The sequence below is a fragment of the Pseudophryne corroboree genome, chromosome 8 (genome assembly GCF_028390025.1).
Source record: "Pseudophryne corroboree isolate aPseCor3 chromosome 8, aPseCor3.hap2, whole genome shotgun sequence".
NCBI lineage: Eukaryota > Metazoa > Chordata > Amphibia > Anura > Myobatrachidae > Pseudophryne > Pseudophryne corroboree.
The window spans coordinates 427,254,394-427,280,165 of NC_086451.1; the positions used below are offsets into that span (position 1 = coordinate 427,254,394).

The window sequence follows — 25,772 nt, forward strand, 5'->3', positions numbered from 1 at the left end:
GCTCCGCAATGGCTTACCGTTCGTTTATGTTGAGCTCTCACAATACCTGGGAGATAATCTTCACTTGGCCGTGACAGTGCAGCGGGTATAAGGGCACCCGGGTACAGCAGCTAGTATAGTATATATCAAACTTTCACACATATAATGGGGGCTGGGGTGTATCGAACGTTTTAAAGAGAAGTACAGATGCTACCCATGGCAACCAATTAGATTCTAGCTATCATTCATCTAGTACCGTGCACAGTGGCGTAAGTTTGTCTCAGTTGCCCGGAGGCAAGAAAAATATTGGTGTCCCCCTCCATGTATATAATTTGCTCCTGCATAGTAAGCCTGCAGATTCTAACTACTGTATATGAAGCTACTACAAAACCATTGTAACTAGGCATATCTATGTAGGGGTCCAGCCACACACTACGTAGATCTGCTCAGTCCCTCCCAATGCTGATTATTTCTCTGACAATTAATTTGCAAGTGTCATATCCAGGATTAGAACCCACCAACCTATTACACTAGAAGCATGCACCTTACTGATGGAGATATCTGCTGTTGCATAGGAAGTATGAGAATTCTAACTATATTAAGTTACGTGTAATTGTCAGAGAAATAACTTCATATAATTAGAATTCTCATGCTTCCTTTATAGGAGCAAATAGCTTCATCAGTAAGGTGTCTGCTGCAGTTTATCTATAATAAAGAGGGTGTGATTTGTAAGGTGTAGTGGCTAGTGGGGAAGTTGGCTACAGAAGAGTTACCAGCTGCTGTCAATTAACTCAATTGATTAATGCTGCTGAACACACAGAACAGGAGGAGAGGTGCCCCCCTTCAAAGCAGGAGCCCGGCGGCAGCTGACTCCGTTGCCTCCCAGAGTTCTGCCTCTCCGTGCACTGTAAAATGATAGCTACAATCTGATTGGCTGCTATGGGCCACATCTCTACTTGGCCATGAGAGTGCAGTAGGTATAAGGGTGCCGAGTACAGCAGGTAAATTATATATCAGACTTGTTTCATACATATAATGGGGGCTAGGGGTGTATTGAACCTTCTAAAGAGAAGTGCAGGTGCTGCCCATTGCAACCAATTAGATTCTAGTTATCATTCATCTAGTACAATCTGTAAAATTATACCTATAATCTGATTGGCTGCTATGGGCCACATTTCCACTTAGCCATGGTACCCACCCTTTCCCGGCTCAGTCACCCCAATACATCAGCCCCAGGCTTTCCCAGCCCTAACCTGTCTGGTGCCCTTGGCAGTGCCCATGTTGCTGGCGGGAGTGAGGGCAGAGGGTGCCGGGATGATGAGCCGGTTCCCAGTTTCTCCTCTCCACGGCTCTCTGACACCGAGTCACGTCCGTGCAGGTTCAAAACTCGCGCTGCTACACCCGGCGGATGCCCCGCCTCCAACTGCCGGGGCGCCGCTGTCAGTCACTCAGATCAATGGAAGGTGATTGGTCAGAGCGCTTCAGAGGCGGGAGCTACTAGTGGTGCCGCTCAAAGATCCCGCAGCCCTGATTGGACCGTATTCTAGAAGAGGGGCGGGGCTCCGGGAGTATCAACACTGGGGCTGCTGCTGCTGCTCCTATTGGCTGACTGTGAGCCTATTGGATGAATGTGAGCCCTCCACTGGCGCCCGCCCCCTCCAGTCACTGTACCTCCAGCATCTGTCGGCTTCTCTAGTCAGGTGACGGGAGAGGAACCAATCAGAGCAGAGGCCGTTCCTATAGCCCAGGTGAGTTTGCTATATGTATTTGTTCCCTCAGTACTAGGGCACTGACTGACATGGTTGGAGCAGCAGCTGCCCACACAGGCACAGCACATGTCACTGTCATGGTAACCTGTTACCCTCCCAGCTGCTGTAGGACTACAGGTCCCAGCATGCCCTGGCAGGAGCTGCCAGAGGGACAGGGGGTGGCTGAGGCTGAGCTAATGGCTCCTGGCATTGTCTGTGGGTGGCCAGGACCTGGGACTGTACCTGATGAATGGGTCACTGCTTAGATCCCACACATGCACAATTGTCAGATAGCCCCTAATAAATCTCCAAGGATGGTGCCAGGAATGTGTCTCCCTGACACTGGGGCTCATTTACCAACATTGCATTTAATGTATGTGCATTGTGCAGCCAATCAGATGCTTGCTCTCACTGACTACTTTGCACTGACCAGACACAAGGTAATTGCTGATTGGCTGCTGCAGAAAACCGGTCTCTTTAAACCTGGGTTTTGTCCATGCATTCCACCTACTGTAATTGTAACACTGGTTGCCTGAGATTCAGTGTTCCTGTCAGTTATTATTCTGCAGAATAATAACTGACAGGAACACTGAATCTCAGGCAACCAGTGTTACAATTACATATATATATATATATATATATATATACAGTATGGTATGGTACAGTATGCACCTACGGTATATATTCCTAATAATGCTGATAAAAGAAAAATAGAAATATCTTGCTGAATCGCTATTTTTACTGAAACAACCACAGCAAAAGATCTATATTAACACAATAACCCTTTTTTTTTTATATATTTGCCATATTTATACTGTATCTATAGTATCTGGTGTAATGGGTCGCAGTTGATTTACCGACGGACACAATACCGATGGTCATAATCCCGACAGCCATTGACCGACGGTCAAAATACCGACATTCATTATGCCGACATGTTCAAAATGCCAACATAGTCAGAATACCAACATTTGAAATGCCGACGTGTTTTTACGGAAAGTTTTGTCCAAAAACAGACTTGTATATACTTTACCATCCCAGTGGACCTGGAGGGGGAGTATAATAGTGTGCCAAGCACAGGGAGGCACCGTGTCCGGAGCATGCCGAGCGCAGTGAGCCATGCCAGGGGACGCGGTACATTTAGGGGTATATTCAGTTAGGGTCGGATCCATTCCGATATGCATTTGTCGGAATGGATCCAACAACCCCTATTCAATCTCCTATCAATTCGACTTTTAAAAAGTCGAATTGAGATGAGGGACCCAGAGGAGGAGGGGGGGGGAAGCCGCGGGGAGACCAGCGGGGATAGCCGCGACAAACGGAGGAGAGCAGCGTTACAGTAGCGCTGCAGAAGGACGTCTCACAGCCGCCTGACCTCACGGCAGTGTCCACCCGGCTCCAGCAAGCGTGACCTCACTTGCTGGAGCCGGGTGGACGCTGCCGTGAGCGGCGCGGCTGTGAGACATCCTGCTGTAGCGCTGCTCTCCCCTGTATGCCCTGCGGCTCCCCCCGGCCCCCCCCCCCCCCTTCTCCTTTGGGTCCCACATCTCAGTCCGACATTTTTTTTATGTCGGACTGAGATGGTCGGAAACGGGGCCAAATCCTGTCGAATTTGGCCCCGTTTCACTCAAAAGTACGTGAATCGGCAGCTATACCGCCGATTCACGTAGTGTTCGGCAAGTCGAATTCCACGACTTGTCGAATAAAAACTGATGGGACTGAATAGGTCGAATCACTATTCGACCTTAAAAAGTCGAAAACTGCCGTCTTTTCGACATACGGCAGTTTTCGACCCTAATTGAATATACCCCTCTCACGGTGTCCATGTCAACATTGACACAAAACCCCCAGAAAAAACTCATGTCGGTATTTTGAAATGCCGGCATTCTGACTATGTCGGCATAGTGAATGTCGGTATTTTGACTGTGCCTGTATTTTGACTGTCCGTCAATTGCTGTCGGGATTATGACTGTCGGTCGGTAAATCATACTGAACCCGGTGTAATAAACACAACAACATTCCCTAATAGCTTATTAGGGTAGGCAACCTGTGTCCTTCCAGCTGCTGTGGAACTACACATCCCATCATGCTCTGCCAACGTTTTGCTGGTAAGGTATATGCTAAAACTGTGACAAGGCGTGCTGGGATGTGTAGTTCCACAGCAACTGGAGTAACGGAGGATTCCTATCCCTAGCTCAGGCATTCCCATTCTAGTTCCGTAAGACGCCCTAACAGGGTAAGTTTTAGTGATATCCAGCCTTCAGCACAGATGGTTACATCAAAATATGTAGGTACTAATTAAATCATCTGTGCTCAAGCCTGGATATCACTAAACCTGGACTGTGAGTGTGCCTTGAGGGCCGAGGTTGGGAATGCCTGCCCTAGCTAATAAGCTCAGTGCAATTACTTAAGACAAAAAAAATAACCTTGCAGTCACCAAATTAAGGCGTCATTTCCCAAACTTCGCCATTACAGTGTAGGTTATAAGGATATCCATGCTTGAGCCCAGATGATTCAATCAAATTGACTGAGGTACTTCTTAAGTCACCTGTGCTCAAACATGGAAATCCTTAAAACCTGGACTGCAGTGGCGGAATTTGGGAAACTGCTTTACGGGGATCCGCAGTCTACCGTGATCCAATTGGGTTTTGACACACGTGGGGTCTGATTCTGAGTCATGCGCAGTGTTGATGCTGTAAGCAGTTGGCCAAAGTCTGAGCATTAATCCCGTTGCACAGCGCATGGTTCCACATTGTCAGCACTCAGAAATGCAGAACAGAATCGGACACACCGTCTGTGGATGTCAGTGGGAGGTAATGGGGGTATCTGAGCAGATGTGGGTGTGTCGCCGTAAGACCCACAGCTGCTCACATTGAAGGCCATACCTGGACGGAGAAATTATACCTGCAAGTCTCGAAAGGTGCATCTAAAGATGCACCGAGACGGAACTGCACCGCGTAAGACGCTTCAAGTGGGTGTCTCAGTATTTGACCAATGCATAAGCATTAAACGCAGGTGCAACTGCTCATCGTGGCTACATCTAGGCGTGAATGCGGCTCGTTTACTGCTACTCTGTGCACGTGCGCACGCCCCAAACAAAGTATATGGAGCAGCAAAAGACGAAGCTCAGCGCGGCGAGACGCTGGCGCACCTAGCTGCATCGGGAGTCCACGTAGCGCACAGATGTAGCCACGATGAGCGTGGCTACATCTGCAATTCATCATTGGGTTTTGATTTTGCCAAAACTACCCTGAAGTTTTTTGGTTTGGATTCGGATTTTGGTTCTGTTTAAAATCGATAATCGTTGATAAAAAAAAATCGATAAAAACAGCTAAAGTCATGTAATTTTTGCAATCCAAAACCCGAAATTCGGATTTTATAATCCTAATTCTGAACTGCGGGACGGTTTGAACTGGGACTCGGTTCAGATTGGATCTCCTCAGGGAATCCGTACTGGGTTTTGAATCGGTTTGGATCCACAAAATTTGGGTAGATTCGGATCTCTGTAGAACCGAACCGCACATCTCTGGTTAAAATCTATATGTACTGTACTAAAACATAGCTTTTATGTAAAAGCACATTAAATGACAAATCACACACAGTTGTATTTATAAAGATTTAGATTTTTCTTTCTCTTTAATTCCTATAGTGAGATAATATATCAAATTGTCGAAAATCCCTGTGATGACCACAAAATCTGAGATGTCTTTCATGTGTTATCAGCCAGAATGCTACAATTTGATACATTGTTGGGTATCCAATTAGATGCGCTACTTTGTCAGCCAAAAAAAACTTGTACTATTATGGTAATTTTAGCCCTCTTGTCATTATCAGGCTATCCAATAATAGGGGCCGATTCAGGTCACATTCACAAACGCAATGCGACCAAAAAATCAGCGACCAGACCCGCGCACTCATGCGCTGGTTCCGTCCTGTGCATTCTCCCGCAGGTAATGCGGGTGGCCTGCATTAAATGCAAACATCTCTGCCTGATTGACAGAGGCGTTTCCAAGGCGGAGATGGAGCATTGCGGGGGCATGGCTACATGAAGTGGCGCAGCCGCTTCAAAAGAAAATGTGGCAGCGGGTCTCCTGCCATCCCAGCCAAGCTGCGCCGGCAGGAGGCTTCCACCATTTCTGCAGCCACTCCGTAATTGTGCCGCGTTCGCAATTGCATGCGAAAAAAAGGATTGTAAATTCTGCTGTTTAGCAGAATTTACAATCCTTACTGAATGAGGTCCTTAGGCTGTTTTTTTAGATGGATCCGGACCCATGTGTCATCGCGTCTCTGAGCAGAGCTAATTGACTAGCCCTCGGCGAATCCATTAGCTGTGGTTAATTACCGCTGCTAATTGGATACCACCCATTCTGTTATTGACTTCAAGAAATTAGTAACTTGAGATGTTTAGAGATATATCTTATTCTGGGCATGATTCAGTGGTGTACACAATGCTGACGTTTGCAATTTTTTGCACTGTGCACCAGTCGTGGTCACAGTGAATATTCGAAAGCAACGTGATTGACAGTCAGTGTGCATTTATGGGAGGTAATGGCGGGCAGCTTGTAAAATGCAGGCGTGTTGCGAGCATCTTCTGGGTGTGTCTCAGCCAGCGACTGTTTATTTGTTCTCAGTTGTACTGGCTCCGGCGTCTTATGCCACGTACACACTATGCAAAAATCGTTATAACGATATTGTTCAGTCTTAAATGATATTGCATGATCCAACGTACGATGCGCGCTCCTGGGGTTCGCATGCGATGTCGTACGTCGGACTGCGTGCATATTGTGTGGATTTGAACTCCAGTGATGACTTTGTTTCTACACATCGTTTGTAGTGTGTACACACGATCCAATCTGATATGATACCTTATACAATATCATATGATATCATATCGTATGGGATTGCATAATATGTACATAGCATTAGTTCCAACAGTTATTCTGAGCAGTCTGCCCAGAAGTTCGATGGTGCGACCGATATTGCTAATGGTATGTCTTTTTTACGGAAGTGGTGGCCTAGTGTCGCCTGTAGTGATGCCTTTGTACAAAGCCCTGTGTCTGCGACATTAGCAAATTTTCACAGAACCGATATAAAATCTCAGTTGCAACGGGATTTGCTGCACCTCTGAAGTAGTCCCTCTGTTTCTATAGAATGTTGTTATACTCTGGAAACTATTTATGACATTAAGACAAAGCGGGTTATTCAGAGTTGTTAGCAAACCCAAAAATTTAGCAATTGGGCAAAACTATGTTGCACTGCAGGTGGGGCAGACATCTACAATTCCACACAATAAAACATCCGTAACAGTCAAGTCTACAAAATATGGGCAGAACACAAAGGGCGATATTCAAATGTTATCGCCCCCTATTTCCCGTCTAAAGTGACGGGAGATTGCAGAGGGCGATATACAAATATCCCCATTTTTGTGCTGATCGCGCCCATAGCAGTCGGGATTAGCCGTTTAAAGCGGCTAAACCCAACTAAACTATTGGGCGCGACGCAAAAAGTCCCATTTGGGCGCCCAAACGGGTCACTTTTAGCGCATTTCAGCTCGCCAACCCTGGGGGTAGTGAGCTGAAATGCTGATGTCACGCCCGTCGGCAGCAACATTTCAATACTGCCAGCAGGCGGGAGGAGGGGAAGATTTGAATATAGCCCCAAATTTATTTTATTTCACCTGAACAGTGTATACCAGTGGTTCTCATCTCCGACCCTCAAATAACCCCAACAGGTCATGTTTTATGGATTTCTGTCTGTGAGATAATCACTAGATTAACTCACCTGTGCATGATTACAGAAATCCGCAACACATAACCTGTTGGCTGTACTTGAGGACTGGAGTTGAGAGCCTCTGAGGTAGTGGCTCTTTGAGGGTAAATCAAATGTTGTTAGCGGTGGCAGCCAGCAGATGGCGCCCAATGAAGCTATTCAATTGTAGCTCCGTTCGGGCATGATGGCTGTCGTCACTGACATTTCAGCTCGCAGCCACCCCCCGAGAGTAGCGAGCTAAAAAGTGACCTGTTTGGGCGCCCAAATGGCACTTTTTGCAATCACGCCTGTTAGTTTAGTTTGGTTTAGCTGCTTTACGCCGTTAAAACTGCTACTAATGGGCGCTCTATGAGGCATCAATTGAATATCGCCCCTGTGATCTCCCATCACTTAAGACGGGAGATCAGGCAGCGATAACAATCGAATTCCCCCCTTTGTGTTTTTTAACAGCTAAAAAAATAATTTATCAGAGTTTGTATTATTCTATAGATTAGAGGTTCCCAAACGCGGTCCTTACGGCACCCCAATAGTCCAGGATTTAGTTATATCCATGGCTCATCACAGATGATTAAACCAAATTGACTGAGGTGCTAATTAAGTCACCTGTGGCCAAGCATGGATACATTTAAAACCCGGACCGTTGGGGTGCTTTGAGGGCCGCGTTTGGGAACCTCTCATATAGATTATAGCACAATGTTCTTTATGGGATGCAATATCTCTGCATATACTGACAGTGGCACTGTGGAGTCTATTACTAAGCCTTGGGTGGAGATAAAGTGGATGGAGATAAAGTACCAACCAACCAGCTCCTAACTCATTTTTCAAACCCAGCCTGTGACATGGCAGTTAGAAGCTGATTGGCTGGTACTTTATCTTAGTCCACTTTATCGCCACCCATGGCTTAGTAAATAGACCCCACACTGTTGCCTGCAGTAATTTAATCTTCATGGAGAAGACCTTGTACTGTAACCATCACGTTCTTGCCTCTTCATTTATGTCTTAGGTGGTAGTTCTTGAGCATAGTGCATCCCTGGTTATGAAGATGAACAACACAAAGGAACAGATATCTGAGAAGATCCTGAATCACGCACTGGAGATCATCTACCTGCTGACAGGAGAGGTGAGAACTGATTCCATAAGTTGCCTTTAAAGACAAAGGGGCAGATTCAATTAACCACAATGTTCCGTTGGACATTCACACAATCGGATGAGTGTATTAAGGCTTCTAAAGAGTGGAGAAGTTGCCCATAGCAGCTGCTACCTATCATTTTATAGAATGTACTTGATAATTGCTACCTCGAAGCTGATTGATTGCTATGGGCAGCTTCCACGCTTGTCCACTTCTCAAGGCTTGATCGATGTCCCCCAGTGTGGGGCTGTGCACATTTCCAGCCATTTCAGTATGAAATCATAGCCTGAGTTTACTAGCACTACACTTGCAGATCCTCAGATCTCCTCAGCATCGCATGGAAATTCAGGCCCCAATTGTCAAAAAACAGCCACACGTACTTAATTTAGGATACAGCAAAATCATTTTGTTATCCCTTGCATAAGTGTAATTGCCTGATATAGGGGGGAATTCAATTAGCCCTGAAAAAAATAGGTAGAAAGAAACGGGCTTTTACTGCAATTTTTTAATTGTAGCCCGTTTTGTTCTGAAAAATTATCTAGTTTTAGGGCAAAATCACATAGGATCCGGGATAAGCTCCCAGACCTATGTGTTTTCGCGGCCGTAATAACGAAAACAGGGCACTTATCAGGATTTTTTTTTAAGTTACGATGTCGGGCTGCCTTCGGGCCTAATTGGATAGCCCTTGGGGATCAATTAATCTAGTGTTCACTCTAGGCAGTTTTTTAGCAGGCAAAACCCGCCCTGCCCCTTTTCGGTGCCCTGTCACGCCCCCTAATTTGCATGACCGCGCCCCTGCTTCAGGCGCACGCACGGCTTCGCTGCGCACGCTAATGTGCCCCCGGACTCCGGCGCCTTGCCTAGAGGGAACACTATAACCTACGGTAAATTACTGTTGCCAATTTACTTCCCCCTTAGGGTTACATCCAGCAGAATTTTTTTATTTATGATTCGGTATTTAAGCAAAAATAAAATGAATTGATGCGTCTCCATCCCACAGATTTGTCCATAAACACCCATCCTCAAGTTGCGCCAAATTGCCTCATTGGTGCACCATGGACTGCGATTAAATTGCACTATCATCCGCCACACAGTTTTCTAGCGGATTTGTAACAAAAGTGCAGCGCATTAGTAAACTGGACATTGCGCTGGCATTGCGTGCAGCTACAGTCTATGGCTTGGACGCTAACCTGGGTAGAAAGGCAGACACCGAAGAAAAGTACAAGTGAGCCGCGCTATGTACCGCACCACGGTGCTTAATCTGTGACTTTATGCTAACGTCATTGCAATAAAAATGCTGGTCCTGAATGGCCGTAATGACTTTAAGCATCTTTGTAAGCAGCTATGATCTAAGAAAGACACTAAGGGGGTTATTCAGTTTTGTCAGCAAACCAAAAACAGTTAGCAATTGGGCAAAACCATGTTGCACTGAAGGTGGGGCAGATGTAACATGTGCAGAGAGATTTAGATTTGGGTGGGTTGTATTGTTTCTGTGCAGGGTAAATACTGACTGCTTTATTTTTACATTGCAATTTAGATTTCAGTTTGAACATACCCCACCCAAATCTAAAGGGCTCCATACACTACAACGATAATGCCCGTTTTCATCCAATTTCGACCTTTCGGGTCGATAAATCGGATGGAAAGTGGCAAATCGGATGTGTTTTACATCCGATCCGATGCGCGGTCCCGTGAGCATCGGATCAGAGCCCCTAAGTCGCTAGTGCTGCACTCGTGATATGTCGGATCCCGCAGGCATGGCTGGGATCGCATAAGATACATCGTATACAAAAGGACCGCATACGATGTATCCTATGCGATCCTGCCGCCCGGGAGGCTGCCGGGCGGTTCAAGGGAAATCTTATGCGACATGAGGGTCCGACATGTTGCTGTAGTGTATGGGGCCCTTAACGCTCTCTGCACATGTTACATCTGCTCCGCCTGCAGTGCAACATGGTTTTGCCCAATTGATATTTTTTTTGTTTTTGTTTTGCTGACAAACCCGAATAAAGCCCTAATTTCACAAATAAGTCTGGGAATCGCTACCTGTGGCAAAGCATTGAAGTCGCACCAGGCATCTCACGTTATGTGCCGCTACAAGGATCGGTGTACGAGGACAGATCTGTGGTTCTAAGAACACCAGGAGCTTTCATGCGCTCCCCTACACGTCTCATATATTCCACCCTCTGGCTTATTGATGTGGCAGATTCCTTCTGTATTGCCGTTAGCACTGTTGTATGTTCCTTTCTTGTAGAAATATGTCATTGTGAAGAAGAAGTCTCCGCACTGCTGTATCCATACACAATCTGGAGCGGTGAGCAGGCTTTGTACAATATAGAACTAACACCAGATGAAAAAACATAAATAAGAAATTCTCTATCTTATTTACCCTCTCACATAATCATTGCTGTGTTCTGTATTCTAGGTGCCTATAAAATGTGACGACATTGCCGTCTATTTCTCCATGGAAGAATGGGACTATATTAAAGGACACAAGCAACAGTACCAGGATGTTATCATGGAGACCGACTCGCTCAGCAACACCGTGGAGATCACAAAGCCTTTAGACCTGGGTAATATGCTGAAAAGTGATTATGAAAATCAGTAACTTTGTAGAAAAGATGGTGTCGCCCATAGCAACTGAGCAGATTCCAATTCTAATTTCTGCTACAGTTCAGAACAAGATAAAACATTGGTTTCTTCAAAGATATGTAAAATCCAACAGAAAACGGTCACATCTGCTTGGTGGCTTTGGGCTACATGTCTAATAAAAGCTAGTATAGGGTTGTGGATCACATCATCAAATCAACAGTGTCTAGGTCGACCACTATAGGTCGACAGGGTTGGAAGGTCAACAGAGTTTCTAGGTCGACATGTGCTAGGTCGACAGGTCAAAAGGTAGACATGAATTTTTTGTGTTTTTTTGGTATCGCTTTCTGCGTACAGTGACCGGGAAGCCGAATTAGTGCACCGTGTCCCCTCGCATGGCTCGCTTTGCTCGGCATAGATTACCGTTCCAGTCGTAGTCCACGTGGATCGTTAAGTATGAAAAAGTTCAAAAAAAGAAAAAAAAATGTGAAAAACTCATGTTGACCTTTTGACCTTTCGACCTAGCACATGTCGACCTAGAAACCCTGTCGACCTTCCAACCCTTTCGACTTAGTGACAGTTGACCTATAGTGGTCGACCTAAACATTGTCGACCTAGACAGTGTCGATCTTCAGACCGGATGCCCATTTATTCTACTTGGACCTATTTATTAACACTGTAAGTGCTGCAACATATAGATCCTACAAGCACCCCCCCCCCCCCTTCCTTCCTTTTATTAGCTGCCAGTTTCACTACAATCTATGGGGGTCATTCTGACCTGATTGCACGCTAGGATTTTTCGCTGCGCTGCGATCAGGTCACAACTGCGCATGCGTATGCACCGCAATGCGCAGGGGCGTCATACGGGTACAAAGCGGATCGTTGCTCAGCGATGGATTTAGAAAGAAGCTGACTTTACATGTTGCAGCCCTTTTAAATGACTTTAAAACAAATTGCATAATGTACTGGCTGTACCACTGGGTGGGTCTATGAAATGCTTGCCTGCACTGGACTGCACAGCATCTGCTGCTTACTGCTGCCAAACCAGCTTTGGATCCGCTATGTTTCTAGGTGCGCTCTAAGAATAAAGCTTTGCACGCACAGACGTGGCACATATAATACTATCAGTCCAGTTTACTTTAATAAATAAGAGAAACATGGGGAGTCATGTAGGAGATAAACAGAAAAGTATATGTTTATGACTTGACAGTTCTTATGCGCCCAGTTGTGGATGTGATGTTTCCACCTCTCCACCACGTGCTCTGGCGGAACTAGGCGCAGAGCGGTAACTAATAATGGCTTTGTAAAGTTGTTCAAATATTCTTTATCCTAACTGTTAATTTACATATTGGAGCTGATTGGCTGGTGCCTTTATCACCTTGCACATATCACTGGTTTATCACTTCCTTATGCCTTCTCCAGGTTAATACATCTGCCCCATGGTTACTCATGGCAGATCATACTTTCTTTTCCCCTTTTTTTGGTTTATTCAACTTTTCACTTGAGATGTGTGGGTTCGGATTTACCCAGATCTCAAAATGGCATCTTATTGGCTCTCGGATGTCACGTGTTTTGTATAGCCAATAAGAAAAATCTAAATAAATCCAAACTCGCATTAATTTTGGTGTTAAGAACCCAGTAGGTACGAACCCACACATCTCTACTTTTCACTTGTGATGACACATACATTCCTAAATAACTCCATTTGTATATGTCATGAGCAAATGGACGCTTATGCTATTACCGCAGTGTCAGAAGGGGATAGCTTCTAATTTTCACACTAGGAATACGTCGACAAAGAATAGAACCCTGCGACTACTAAGTGCTTTGTGACATTAGCTACTAACCCTATAGGAATGATTATGGCCAAACACACATTAATCTACATTATATAAAGCCCTAGTGAGGCCCCATCTGGAATACTGCGCACACATTTTGGGCACCCTACTACAAAAAGAATATCCTGGAACTAGAAAAGGTTCAGAGGCGGGTGACCAAACTAATTGGGGGGATAGAGACGCTGGAATACCAGGAAAGACTTGCAAGGCTTGACATGTTCACACTAGAAAAGAGGAGATTAAAGAGGGGACATGATCAACATTTATAAATATTTAACTGGACAATACACAGAGCTTTCAGGGGATCTGGTTTTTGTTAAGACTAGCACAGAAAACACGTGGACACCCACTTAGGTTAGAGGAGATGTCGCACACAGAGGCGGAAAAGTTTATTCACAGTAAGGACAATACGAGTTTGGAATTACCTGCCTGAGAGAGTAGTGATGGCAGACTCGGTCAATACTTTTAAGAATGGGCTAGATAAATTCCTAATGGATAAGGATATACAGGGTTATGGTGGATAGATCACATACCATAGTTATAATAAAATGAGGAAATACAACACGATGGCCGACTTTATCAACAGATAAAATTAATCCTGAAAATAATACAGAGTAGGAGAACACAAATAGGTTGAACTCGATGGACGGATGTCTTTTTTTCAGCCTCACAAACTATGTAACTATGTTCTCAAACCACGTATATTCTACCAGTCTACATTAGTTATTGAAACGCATCTGTCTTCACCACAAATATACCTCTTATGAATGCTTCAGTGGTAAGGTGGATTTGCGTTTTAAAGGTGAGGGCTCGCTATTTTTGGCACTGGGTGGAAAATATCAACCTCTTAAGTAAAGAAGACTGACGGATTGATGGTAGCAGCTAGAAACCCTGGAGAAGGTGATGGTTACAGTATGTGTACCTCTCCTGAGGAGCAGCTGGATTTAATGTTGGCGCACCTGCCAGTACCAGAAAACCTAGGGTCCCTCTGCTTCTGTGGTACCTGCTGTAGCTCTTGAAGTCAACACTGGAGATGATGGTCTAGTGGTAAGGTGGGGGATCACCCTTCTCTTCAGTCCTTGTGGTGGCCTCTGTCTCCTTTTAGATGAGAAGGAAGAGGATGAAGCTCTAACACATGGAGGGGAATCTGACTGTATAGCTGAAGTAGATGACCTTGGACAGGCAAGGGGCTGCCCTACATGGGAAACCACGCCAGTCAAAGAGCCCAATTTCACACAGGCTGAGCGTCATCTCCAGCTTACTGAGATATGTACTTTCAGATATTATAAAACAATGTGTAATGTTTATTCATTTTGTAAACCTGTTTTCTCTATCGTCCTAGTGGATGCTGGGGTTCCTGAAAGGACCATGGGGAATAGCGGCTCCGCAGGAGACAGGGCACAAAAAGTAAAGCTTTAGGATCAGGTGGTGTGCACTGGCTCCTCCCCCTATGACCCTCCTCCAAGCCTCAGTTAGATTTTTGTGCCCGGCCGAGAAGGGTGCAATCTAGGTGGCTCTCCTAAAGAGCTGCTTAGAAAAGTTTAGCTTAGGTTTTTTATTTTACAGTGAGTCCTGCTGGCAACAGGATCACTGCAACGAGGGACTTAGGGGAGAAGAAGTGAACTCACCTGCGTGCAGGATGGATTGGCTTCTTTGGCTACTGGACATTAGCTCCAGAGGGACGATCACAGGTACAGCCTGGATGGTCACCGGAGCCTCGCCGCCGGCCCCCTTGCAGATGCTGAAAAGAGAAGAAGGTCCAGAATCGGCGGCAGAAGACTCCTCAGTCTTCTTAAGGTAGCGCACAGCACTGCAGCTGTGCGCCATTGCTCTCAGCACACTTCACACGGCAGTCACTGAGGGTGCAGGGCGCTGGGAGGGGGGCGCCCTGGGAGGCAATGTAAACCTATTTTTTGGCAAAAAATACCTCACATATAGCCTCCGGGGGCTATATGGAGATATTTAACCCCTGCCAGAATCCGTTGAAGAGCGGGAGACGAGCCCGCCGAAAAAGGGGCGGGGCCTATCTCCTCAGCACACAGCGCCATTTTCCCTCACAGAAAGGCTGGAGGGAAGGCTCCCAGGCTCTCCCCTGCACTGCACTACAGAAACAGGGTTAAAACAGAGAGGGGGGGCACTAATTTGGCGTTAGAAATATATAAAAAGATGCTATAAGGGAAAACACTTATATAAGGTTGTCCCTATATAATTATAGCGTTTTTTGGTGTGTGCTGGCAAACTCTCCCTCTGTCTCTCCAAAGGGCTAGTGGGTCCTGTCCTCTATCAGAGCATTCCCTGTGTGTGTGCTGTGTGTCGGTACGTGTGTGTCGACATGTATGAGGACGATGTTGGTGAGGAGGCGGAGCAATTGCCTGTAATGGTGATGTCACTCTCTAGGGAGTCGACACCGGAATGGATGGCTTATTTAGGGAATTACGTGATAATGTCAACACGCTGCAAGGTCGGTTGACGACATGAGACGGCCGACAAACAATTAGTACCGGTCCAGACGTCTCAAAAACACCGTCAGGGGTTTTAAAACGCCCGTTTACCTTAGTCGGTCGACACAGACACGGACACTGAATCCAGTGTCGACGGTGAATTAAAAAAAAAACGTATTCCTTATTAGGGCCACACGTTAAGGGCAATGAAGGAGGTGTTACATATTTCTGATACTACAAGTACCACAAAAGAGGGTATTATGTGGGATGTGAAAAAAGCTACCTGTAGTTTTTCCTGAATCAGATAAATTAAATGAAGTGTGTGATGATGCGTGGGTTCCCCCCGATAGAAAATTATTGGCGGTATACCCTTTCCCGCCAGAAGTTAGGGCGCGTTGGGAAACACCCCTTAGGGTGGATAAGGCGCTCACACGCTTATCAAAACAAGTGGCGGTACCGTCTATAGATAGGGCCGTCCTCAAGGAGCCAGCTGACAGGAGGCTGGAAAATATCATGTAAAAGTATATACACACATACTAGTGTTATACTGCGACCAGCGATCGCCTCAGCCTGGATGTGCAGAGCTGGGGTGGCTTGGTCGGATTCCCTGACTAAAAATATTGATACCCTTGACAGGGACAGTATTTTATTGACTATAGAGCATTTAAAGGATGCATTTCTATATATGCGAGATGCACAGAGGGATATTTGCACTCTGGCATCAAGAGTAAGTGCGATGTCCATATCTGCCAGAAGATGTTTATGGACACGACAGTGGTCAGGTGATGCAGATTCCAAACGGCACAAAGGTGTATTGCCGTATAAAGGAAGAGGAGTTATTTGGGGTCGGTCCATCGGACCTGGTGGCCACGGCAACTGCTGGAAAATCCACCGTTTTTACCCTAAGTCACATCTCTGCAGAAAAAGACACCGTCTTTTCAGCCTCAGTCCTTTCGTCCCTATAAGAGTCATATTTGCCCAGGGATAGAGGAAAGGGAAGAAGACTGCAGCAGGCAGCCCATTCCCAGGAACAGAAGCCTTCCACCGCTTCTGCCAAGCTCTCAGCATGACGCTGGGACCGTACAGGACCCCTGGATCCTACAAGTAGTATCCCAGGGGTACAGATTGGAATGTCGAAACGTTTCCCCCTCGCAGGCTCCTGAAGTCTGCTTTACCAAGGTATCCCTCCGACAAGGAGGCAGTATGGGAAAAAATTCACAAGCTGTATTCCCAGCAGGTGATAATCAAATTACCCCTCCTACAACAAGGAAAGGGGTATTATTCCACACTATATTGTGGTACTGAAGCCAGAAGGCTAGGTGAGACCTATTCTAAATCTAAAAAAATTTGAACACTTACAAAGGTTAAAATCAAGATGGAGTCACTCAGAGCAGTGATAACGAACAGGAAGAAGGGGACTATATAGTGTCCCGGGACATCAGGGATGCTTACCTCCATGTCCCAAATTTGCCCTTCTCACTAAGGGTACCTCAGGTTCGTGGTATAGAACTGTCACTGTCAGTTTCAGACGCTGCCGTTTGGATTGTCCACGGCACCCCGGGTCTTTACCAAGGTAATGGCCGAAATGATGATTCTTCTTCGAAGAAAAGGCGTCTTAATTACCCCTTACTTGGACGATCTCCTGATAAGGGCAAAGTCCAGGGAACAGTTGGAGGTCGGAGTAGCACTATCTCGGATACTGCTACAACAGCACGGATGGATTCTAAATATTCCAAAATCGCAGCTGATCCTGACGACACGTCTGCTGTGCCTAGGGATGATTCTGGACACAGTCCAGAAAAAGGTGTTTCTCCCGGAAGAGAAAGCCAGGGAGTTATCCGAGCTAGTCAAGAACCTCCTAAAACCAGGAAAAGTGTCAGTGCATCATTGCACAAGGGTCCTGGTAAAAATGGTGGCTTCCTACGAAGCAATTCCATTCGGCAGATTTCACGCAAGAACTTTTCAGTGGGATCTGCTGGACAAATGGTCCGGATCGCATCTTCAGATGCATCAGCGGATAACCCTATATCCAAGGACAAGGGTGTCTCTCCTGTGGTGGTTACAGAGTGCTCATCTTCTAGAGGGCCGCAGATTCGGCATTCAGGATTGGATGCTAGTGACCACGGAGGCCAGCCCGAGAGGCTGGGGAGCAGTCACACAAGGAAAAAATTTCCAGGGAGTGTGATCAAGTCTGGAGACTTTTCTCCACATAAATATACTGGAGCTAAGGGTAAATTTATAATGCTCTAAGCTTAGCAAGACCTCTGCTTCAAGGTCAGCCGGTATTGATCCAGTGGGAAAAACATCACGGCAGTCGCCCACGTAAACAGACAGGGCGGCACAAGAAGCAGGAGGGCAATGGCAAAAACTGCAAGGACTTTTCGCTGGGCGGAAAATCATGTGATAGCACTGTCAGCAGTGTTTCATTCCGGGAGTGGAAACTGGGAAGCAGACTTCCTCAGCAGGCACGACCTCCACCCGGAAGAGTGGAAACTTCATCGGGAAGTTTTTCCACATGATGGTGAACCGTTGGGAAATACCAAAGGTGGACATGATGGCGTCCCGTCTGAACAAAAAACGGGACAGGTATTGCGCCAGGTCAAGAGACCCTCAGGCAATAGCTGTGGACGTTCTGGTAACACTGTGGGTGTACCAGTCGGTGTATGTGTTCCCTCCTCTGCTTCTCATACCTAAGGTACTGAGAATTATAAGACGTAGAGGAGTAAGAACTATACTCATGGCTCCGGATTGGCCAAGAAGGACTTGGTACCCGGAACTTCAAGAGATGCTCACAGAGGACTTATGGCCTCTGCCGCTAAGAAGGGACTTGCTTCAGCAAGTACCATGTCTGTTCCAAGACTTACCGCAGCTGCGTTTGACGGCATGGCGGTGGAACGCCGGATCCTAAGGGAAAAAGGCATTCCAGAAGAGGTCATTCCTACCCTGGTCAAAGCCAGGAAGGAGGTGACCGCACAACATTATCACCACATGTGGCGAAAATATGTTGCGTGGTGTGAGGCCAGGAAGGCCCCACGAAGAAATTTCAACTCGGTCGATTCCTGCATTTCCTGCAAACAGGAGTGTCTATGGGCCTCAAATTGGGGCCCATTAAGGTTCAAATTTCGGCCCTGTCGATTTTCTTCCAGAAAGAATTGGCTTCAGTTCCTGAAGTCCAGAAGTTTGTCAAGGGAGTATTGCATATACAACCCCCTTTTGTGCCTCCAGTGGCACTGTGGGATCTCAACGTAGTTCTGGGATTCCTCAAATCACATTGGTTTAAAACCAGTCAAATCTGTGGATTTGAAGCATCTCACATGAAAAGTGACCATGCTCTTGGCCCTGGCCTGGGCCAGGCGAGTGTCAAATTGGTGGGGTTTTTCTCAAAAAAGCCCATATCTGTTTGTCCATTCGGACAGGGCAGAGCTGCGGACTCGTCCCCAGTTCTCTCCCTAAGGTGGTGTCAGTGTTTCACCTGAACCAGCTTATTGTGGTGCCTTGCGCCTACTAGGGACTTGGAGGACTCCAAGTTGCTGGATGTTGTCAGGGCCCTGAAAGTATAGGTTCCAGGATGGCTGGAGTCAGGAAAACTGACTTGCTGTTATCCTGTATGCACCCAACAAACTGGGTGCTCTTGCTTCTAAGCAGACTATTGCTAGTTGGATGTGTAATACAATTCAGCTTGCACATTCTGTGGCAGGCCTGCCACAGCCAAAATATGTAAATGCCCATTCCACAAGGAAGGTGGGCTCATCTTGGGCGGCTGCCCGAGGGGTCTCGGCTTTACAACTTTGCCGAGCGGCTATTTAGTCAGGGGCAAACACGTTTGTAAAATCCTACAAATTTGATACCCTGGCTAAGGAGGACCTGGAGTTCTCTCATTCGGTGCTGCAGCGTCATCCGCACTCTCCCGCCCGTTTGGGAGCTTTGGTATAATCCCCATGGTCCTTTCAGGAACCCCAGCATCCACTAGGACGATAGAGAAAATAAGAATTTACTTACCGATAATTCTATTTCTCGGAGTCCGTAGTGGATGCTGGGCGCCCATCCCAAGTGCGGATTATCTGCATTACTTGTACATAGTTACAAAAATCGGGTTATTATTGTTGTGAGCCATCTTTTCAGAGGCTCCGCTGTTATCATACTGTTAACTGGGTTCAGATCACAGGTTGTACAGTGTGATTGGTGTGGCTGGTATGAGTCTTACCCGGGATTCAAAATCCTTCCTTATTGTGTACGCTCGTCCGGGCACAGTATCCTAACTGAGGCTTGGAGGAGGGTCATAGGGGGAGGAGCCAGTGCACACCACCTGATCCTAAAGCTTTACTTTTTGTGCCCTGTCTCCTGCGGAGCCGCTATTCCCCATGGTCCTTTCAGGAACCCCAGCATCCACTACGGACTCCGAGAAATAGAATTATCGGTAAGTAAATTCTTATTAAATGTTTGAAGACGTCAGTTATAGTTATGTATGTGTTAAGGATAATATAATCAATAAATGATTGCTGTGTATCTACCAAACTATCAAATGCACAGAAACAAGTACTTTAATGTTATGTAACGGGAAATACTAAAATGAAAACATACATATGGGGCCTGATTCCGAGGTGGATGGATCTCGTAGCACGGACACAGTTCATGTGCAAATAAAAAATGAAAATATTTTTGCATATCTCCATGGATGTGGGTGCATGCCGTCACTGACGAGGCGCAAACGATATCGTTCTATATCAGGGGGATCTTGCCGATGTCGCTGACGTCGGCAGCCATAGACATTCATATAGCAACATAAACTAAAATGTAAAACTTGTAGATTGTATCTTTTTCAGCTACGTTGTTTAATAGTGAATAACTATTTGCTTGGAAAGACATGTAGAGATTATGGAAGAAAAAGTTCTTTGAGGTTTTTACTCCATAATAACATACAGTACCGTATCATGCAAAAAAAAAAAAAAACCTCCAATGATTAAAGTGAGTATATGATCAGTAAACCCACTTGTAAAGCTCCAATTCTAGGGCCTAATTCAGACCTGATCGCAACAGCAAGATTTTTCTCTAATGGACAAATTCATGTGCACTACAGTAGGGGCAGATGTAACATGTGCAGAGAGAGTTAGATTTGGGTGTGGTGTGTTCAAATTGAAATCTAAATTGCAGTGTAAAAATAAAGCAGCCAGTATTTACCCTGCACAGAAACAATTTAACCCACTGTGGCCGGAGAACCCATCGGCCACATGGTTAATGGTGGCCACGGCACGTAAGGGGTTAACCCTTAAGTGCCCAGCACCATTTTGAGGACAATAGGCGCTTGGCGCCACTGTTAAATGTACTTACGGTGCCAGGCGCCAACTGTTTAAAAATATGTTTAAATTATGTGTTTTAACATGTCCTATGTAGTGCTCTGTGCACAGTTGTAGGATTGCATGTTTAAATGTATTTATATTTAAGATGTGGTCACATATATTTTAAAGGCAAAAATGCACTTACTATATATGACTGCATAAGGATAGGTAATCCCCTATCTTCCGTTACTAGGAAATGGGATGCTAATTTTCCTCTCATAGCAGATCTGTTGCCTGACAAAACCTTTTTGATGTTGGACAGTGCCCGGCAGGTAAATGCTGGGAGTGTGAATATGTAAAGTGGTATGGATTGGTATGGGTTTGGAACCTGTATTTGTTTATGTAGCGGATTTGATTGATATACGAATCCTGCATAGTATATGCAGGAAAAGGATAAGGAACATTTGTTTGGGAAACCAAATACAAACCGTATTTTGAAGCTATGTGATAAATGTATCAGTGGCGAAGTGTAAACTCCCAGGTGGTAAGGAATGGAGTTTAAATGACACCAAAGTTTGTGTGTGACAGGAAGGAGGAAATTGCTTCATGCACTTATATCCTTTTAAAATGTAATTTTATTTATATTTTGTAAGATATCCTGATTGGATGGAAAGGACTCAGGGGGGACTACCTCCTGAGATGCATTGTGGTTTTACTGTATAAAAAGAGGAGGCCTTTGAGCTTCAGAGGTGTATTATACCATTTGCAATCTGCTGTAAACATCTTCCTGTATTGCTGAGTTCTTTTCAGAACTATTTTGGGCAAAATAAACATCATCTGCCTCAAGACGACCGCTTCATCTTGTGACCTGCACGGTTAGGCGAAACCTAGCTCCGTTTTCCGGCTGTACAGGGTGTACCTAGCGTTTTCAAGCTCCGCCTTCCGCCTGCTACCGTGCTGTGCTTAGGCAAGCGACGATTGGGGGATTCGTCAACCCCACACAGGGGTGGTAAGACAGCGTGTTGACGCATACAGAGCAGAACTGTGGTTCGAGATGCCACGGCGTATAGGAGACTGGTGGTGGCAGCATAGTACCTGCCCACTGCGCAGCGGGTGGAGTCAGTAACAGGCGGTTACTGACGGTGAGCGGAAATCCCCTATGTGGCCAGGTCCCGTATGACCTAAAACTCCATTCTGTGACTGGGGACGGGACGCGAAGCTGTGAGGGATCTCGTACGGGTCCGTCCGGTCACACCCACCCAACTCTAACTGCACATGTTAGATCTGCCCCCCCTGCAGTGCACATGGTTTTGCCCATTAGAAAAAGATTTTGCTGCTGCGATCAGGTCTGAATTAGGCCAAATGACTACACCTGTGCACCTACTAAGTGACCTGGAAAAGATGTTGGAGGTCCTTGATGACTGAGTTTGGGAACCACTGTAGTAGACAATTTATGTGCCTATCAATATAAGTTCTTCTTTAATATCATATCCTTTTAACAATCCTTTAGAATTGCCAGACCTCCATAATGAAGATTTCAATTTTGTGACCATTGACGGAAAAGGAGAATACGAGATGGAACAAGGCAAATGTGAACTGAACGACCATTACCTGGAGCCATCTGCAGGTAAATAACGAGTATAACAACTGTCAGTAGCAATAATTAACAACTAGTCATGTCTGCGTTAGTACATAGATGTGGAGGCTGATGCAGATGGTCACCGTTTGCAGTGCGTATATTGTGTGAATTTGTACAGCACACACGCACCATAAATGGGCACATGCAGATATGGGCTGTGCAGACTTACACACCTGTCAATCACATCTACACTTCTGACGAAGAGATGGGAGTGAGATGGGATAGGAGATGCAAATATGACTGTGTCTTATGCAGACCAGAATGTAAAGGAAAATATGCCTTAGATGTACTCTTTGCACCTATTCTGGGGCAAGTGTGTGGTCACACTGATGATGATGATGATGACTGGTAGCAATCCATATGCTACAGCAGCAGTTGCGGGTGCATCACGAGAAAAAGACAGTTCTGCATTTCTGTCAATATACGCATTTCTTCTGTGTACATACTGTACCTTTGAACATTATAAGCCCATTTTACTTTCACCTTTGCATTAGGGCCTTTGTGTGTACGTAGGACAAGACTGGTTTATGGTACTTTAGAATGTAGAGTAAGTATTAGCATAAAGAAGTGTGATTGTGTTGTCAAAAATTTTCCGCTGGAGAGATCTTACAATGCACCTGCACCTCTTAAAGAGGGAATTCTCTTTTAAAAGAGATCAGTGTAGTTTTATACGTTGATGACTGGTAGAGTGTAATCAGTGTCGGACTGCGACGTGAAGGACCCACCAGGGAATGTAATTGCAGGGGCATGGTCATTTGCTTTAGGGGGGGGTGGCCGGCCATTAGACAGGTTGTGTTTATTGATGACATGATTAATGTTATAGCACATTATCTGCTTACAGATTAAGACTCCTATTTCTCAAGGCAGTTTTCAAAACCATTATGCAGAAACTAGTTTCTGCATCATTTTATGTATCACCGCTATGTACTAAAAGCCTATTGCAGGAGATTTCATAGAAATCCCCTGCAAAAGGCTAACTATCAGTGCAGATCACAGTCCCTGTTATTATCTTGTGGGACTGCGATCAGACCCTTATGTACCAAACTCCAAAAAGTGACAGGTGCCAACCTTACTCCCAGCTTCGGGACATAATCCAACAGTGAAAGGCAAGCAAACAGATCAGGGTGATATTCAGAAAGAGCATACAGTACCTGACAGCTCTCTCACATGTGGTGAGAAGGCAGTGATGAATAGGGAGTACTGCCCCTTTACTGACCCTTGCACTTTCTAAATGAACATATAACTGATGGCGTTGTGATATACTCTGTGTATAGTACTAATTGTCTCCATTGAAAGGCGGTGGCCATTTTGTTGTAGCCCGGCCTATGCAATAATACTCTTTAAACTTCCCGATTTTTCTATTTGCAACTACAACTAAACCTAGGTTCCCCTGCTTCTGATGGTGGCAGCAGAGAGGCTCCCCAGTGCCCGGCCATCTAGCACTGAAAGGTCCCTATGCTCACTCTGTATATGCTTGGACAATCTGGGCTCCGCCCACCTGCAGTAGTGGGCAGAGCTCTTTGGCAGTGTGGCCCACCAGAGGCTTTGCATCCCTTCCCTCCGGCTGCTCAGTTCGAGTCAGATTGTAATGCATTAATTAACAGAACATTGCACAGCATTCTGTCTTTTTACCTCTTGTGAAAAAGTATTGTTTACTTTCTTGGTACCTTTTTAGCTGAACCTGCAACGGACATCATGGAAGAACTCCAGTCTGCAGCCCCTTTATTGCACAGTGCAATAAAAGTCGAGATAACAGACGAGATTCAAGAAGACCATGCAATAGGTGGCCTCACAAACACCACATCCCTATTAGATAAAATCGCCGCCCCACGTTACCGGTGGGATCAAAACATCTGGAGCATAAGCGAGAGAATTGTGTGCGATGGCAACAACAGACTCTACAATCACCCAGCCATGAATCCTCCAGGAGGGGAAAAGTATTCCCAACAAACTCCGTACCCAGTCTATAACCAGACAGCCTTGGACGAAAAGCCCTTCCGATGCCTCGCCTGCGGACAGCTGTTTAAGTACAAATCCAGTGCAACAAGACATTACAATGTTGTACACGGGGTAAAACCTCACCAGTGCAATGAGTGCGGCAGGAGGTTTTCAACTAAATTTAATTCTGTCGTACACAAGTGTCGCGCTCACAAAAACGCTAGGGATAAAAAACCCTATCAGGCCCCGTCCATTTGCGATTTTACGAAGTTTGAAGACTGTTTACTATGATGTAACTAAATGCATGAACTTAGAGCACATCTTTAAATTGTTAATTTACCGTACACAGTCATTCTGAATGATGGTCATCCTTTATTTCACTGGGGTGGTTCAGTTGAGACGTGCTTAGCTTGTGCTTAGTGACAAGGGGTCCAGATGGGAGGAATCGGACCACAGAACAGACGCACTACAGTTTTTTGTGTTGAAACTGAAAAAAGTTTTTTTTTATTGTATTTATAACGGATATCTACATTGATGTCGCACATTTCACACAAGTTGTGTGCGTTTATTTTGAAAGGGACAGTTGTGCTTTTTTTGTTTAGGTCATTCTTTTGTAAAATACTGTAGTTGGACTTTTGCTGGTCTGTATATGTTTTTGCTCTTTGACAAAATGTGTAGCTATTCGGAATATAGGTTATTTATAGGTTTTCGGTCATTCTGGACTGTAGAGGCCAGCTGGTTTATTTAGTAGTATGGTGAAATAGGCAGACGTTTTCCATTACTATAAATGAGTAATCGCCAATTAACGGCTGGGCGGCACGTGCCACTTTTATGGTCTACACGAGTGGAACATTTAACTCTTTGGTTCCGTTACTTGTACTTCTGATGTATGCACTAAGTTATTATCTAAACATTGAGCTAAATGTGATGATGTTGTGTGTTTAATGAAATAAATGGGTACACGAGAGACCTCTTTAACATATAATAACAGGTTATGTTGTATGAACACTATGAACAGAGGTGTACAGTTACATTAAATGTGTTTTTTGTTTTGTTTTTTAATCTATTAGTGATTTGCCAGTTATTGAAATAAGTGTTCTTGTTATTTACCCTTGTGTTGTATTTTGTATTTCAATTCCCCAACAGTTTCATTGGGCGACAAAAGGATTAATTTAATTTTCTTTTACCATTGGACAAATGGACTGGAAGAAAGATGGTGATCGGTATGTAAAACTGGCGGCCGTCAGTATACAGACAGTGGGATCCCGGCAGCAGGGGGAGCGCTAGCAAGCCCCTTGCAGGCTGACTGCACTCGCCACGCTGCGGGCTCAGTGGCTCGCCGCGCTCGCAACAGGTTATATTCTCCCTCTGTGGGTGTCATGGACACCCATAGAGGGAGAAAAGCCTATGGCGACGGGATTCTGGC

General features: G+C 45.5%; 2 protein-coding genes across 5 annotated transcripts in view; one reads left to right on the forward strand and one right to left on the reverse strand.

The window, feature by feature from the left end:
• The window catches only part of WDR62 (WD repeat domain 62), a 313,350-nt gene extending 311,775 nt beyond the window's left edge, over positions 1–1,575 (reverse strand). The window contains exon 1 of the mRNA XM_063937983.1: positions 1,233–1,575. Within this exon, the coding sequence (XP_063794053.1) occupies positions 1,233–1,259 (27 nt within the window). The 5' untranslated portion in view covers positions 1,260–1,575. The remainder of the gene's footprint in view (positions 1–1,232) is intronic.
• Positions 839–25,455, forward strand: LOC134949426 (zinc finger protein 182-like). Of its 4 annotated transcripts, none has more exons than XM_063937987.1 (6): positions 839–980; positions 8,500–8,616; positions 10,880–10,939; positions 11,051–11,198; positions 22,280–22,396; positions 24,084–25,455. In XM_063937987.1, the coding sequence occupies exons 2-6, from the start codon at positions 8,533–8,535 to the stop codon at positions 24,635–24,637; spliced, it is 963 nt and encodes a 320-aa protein (XP_063794057.1). In that variant the 5' UTR covers positions 839–980; positions 8,500–8,532; the 3' UTR covers positions 24,638–25,455. The 4 variants fall into 4 exon arrangements, with proteins under 4 accessions (XP_063794057.1, XP_063794056.1, XP_063794055.1 ...); XM_063937986.1 differs by lacking the exon at positions 839–980 and adding an exon at positions 1,407–1,727; XM_063937984.1 differs by lacking the exon at positions 839–980 and adding an exon at positions 1,790–2,167.
• The last annotated feature ends 317 nt before the right edge of the window (positions 25,456–25,772 follow it).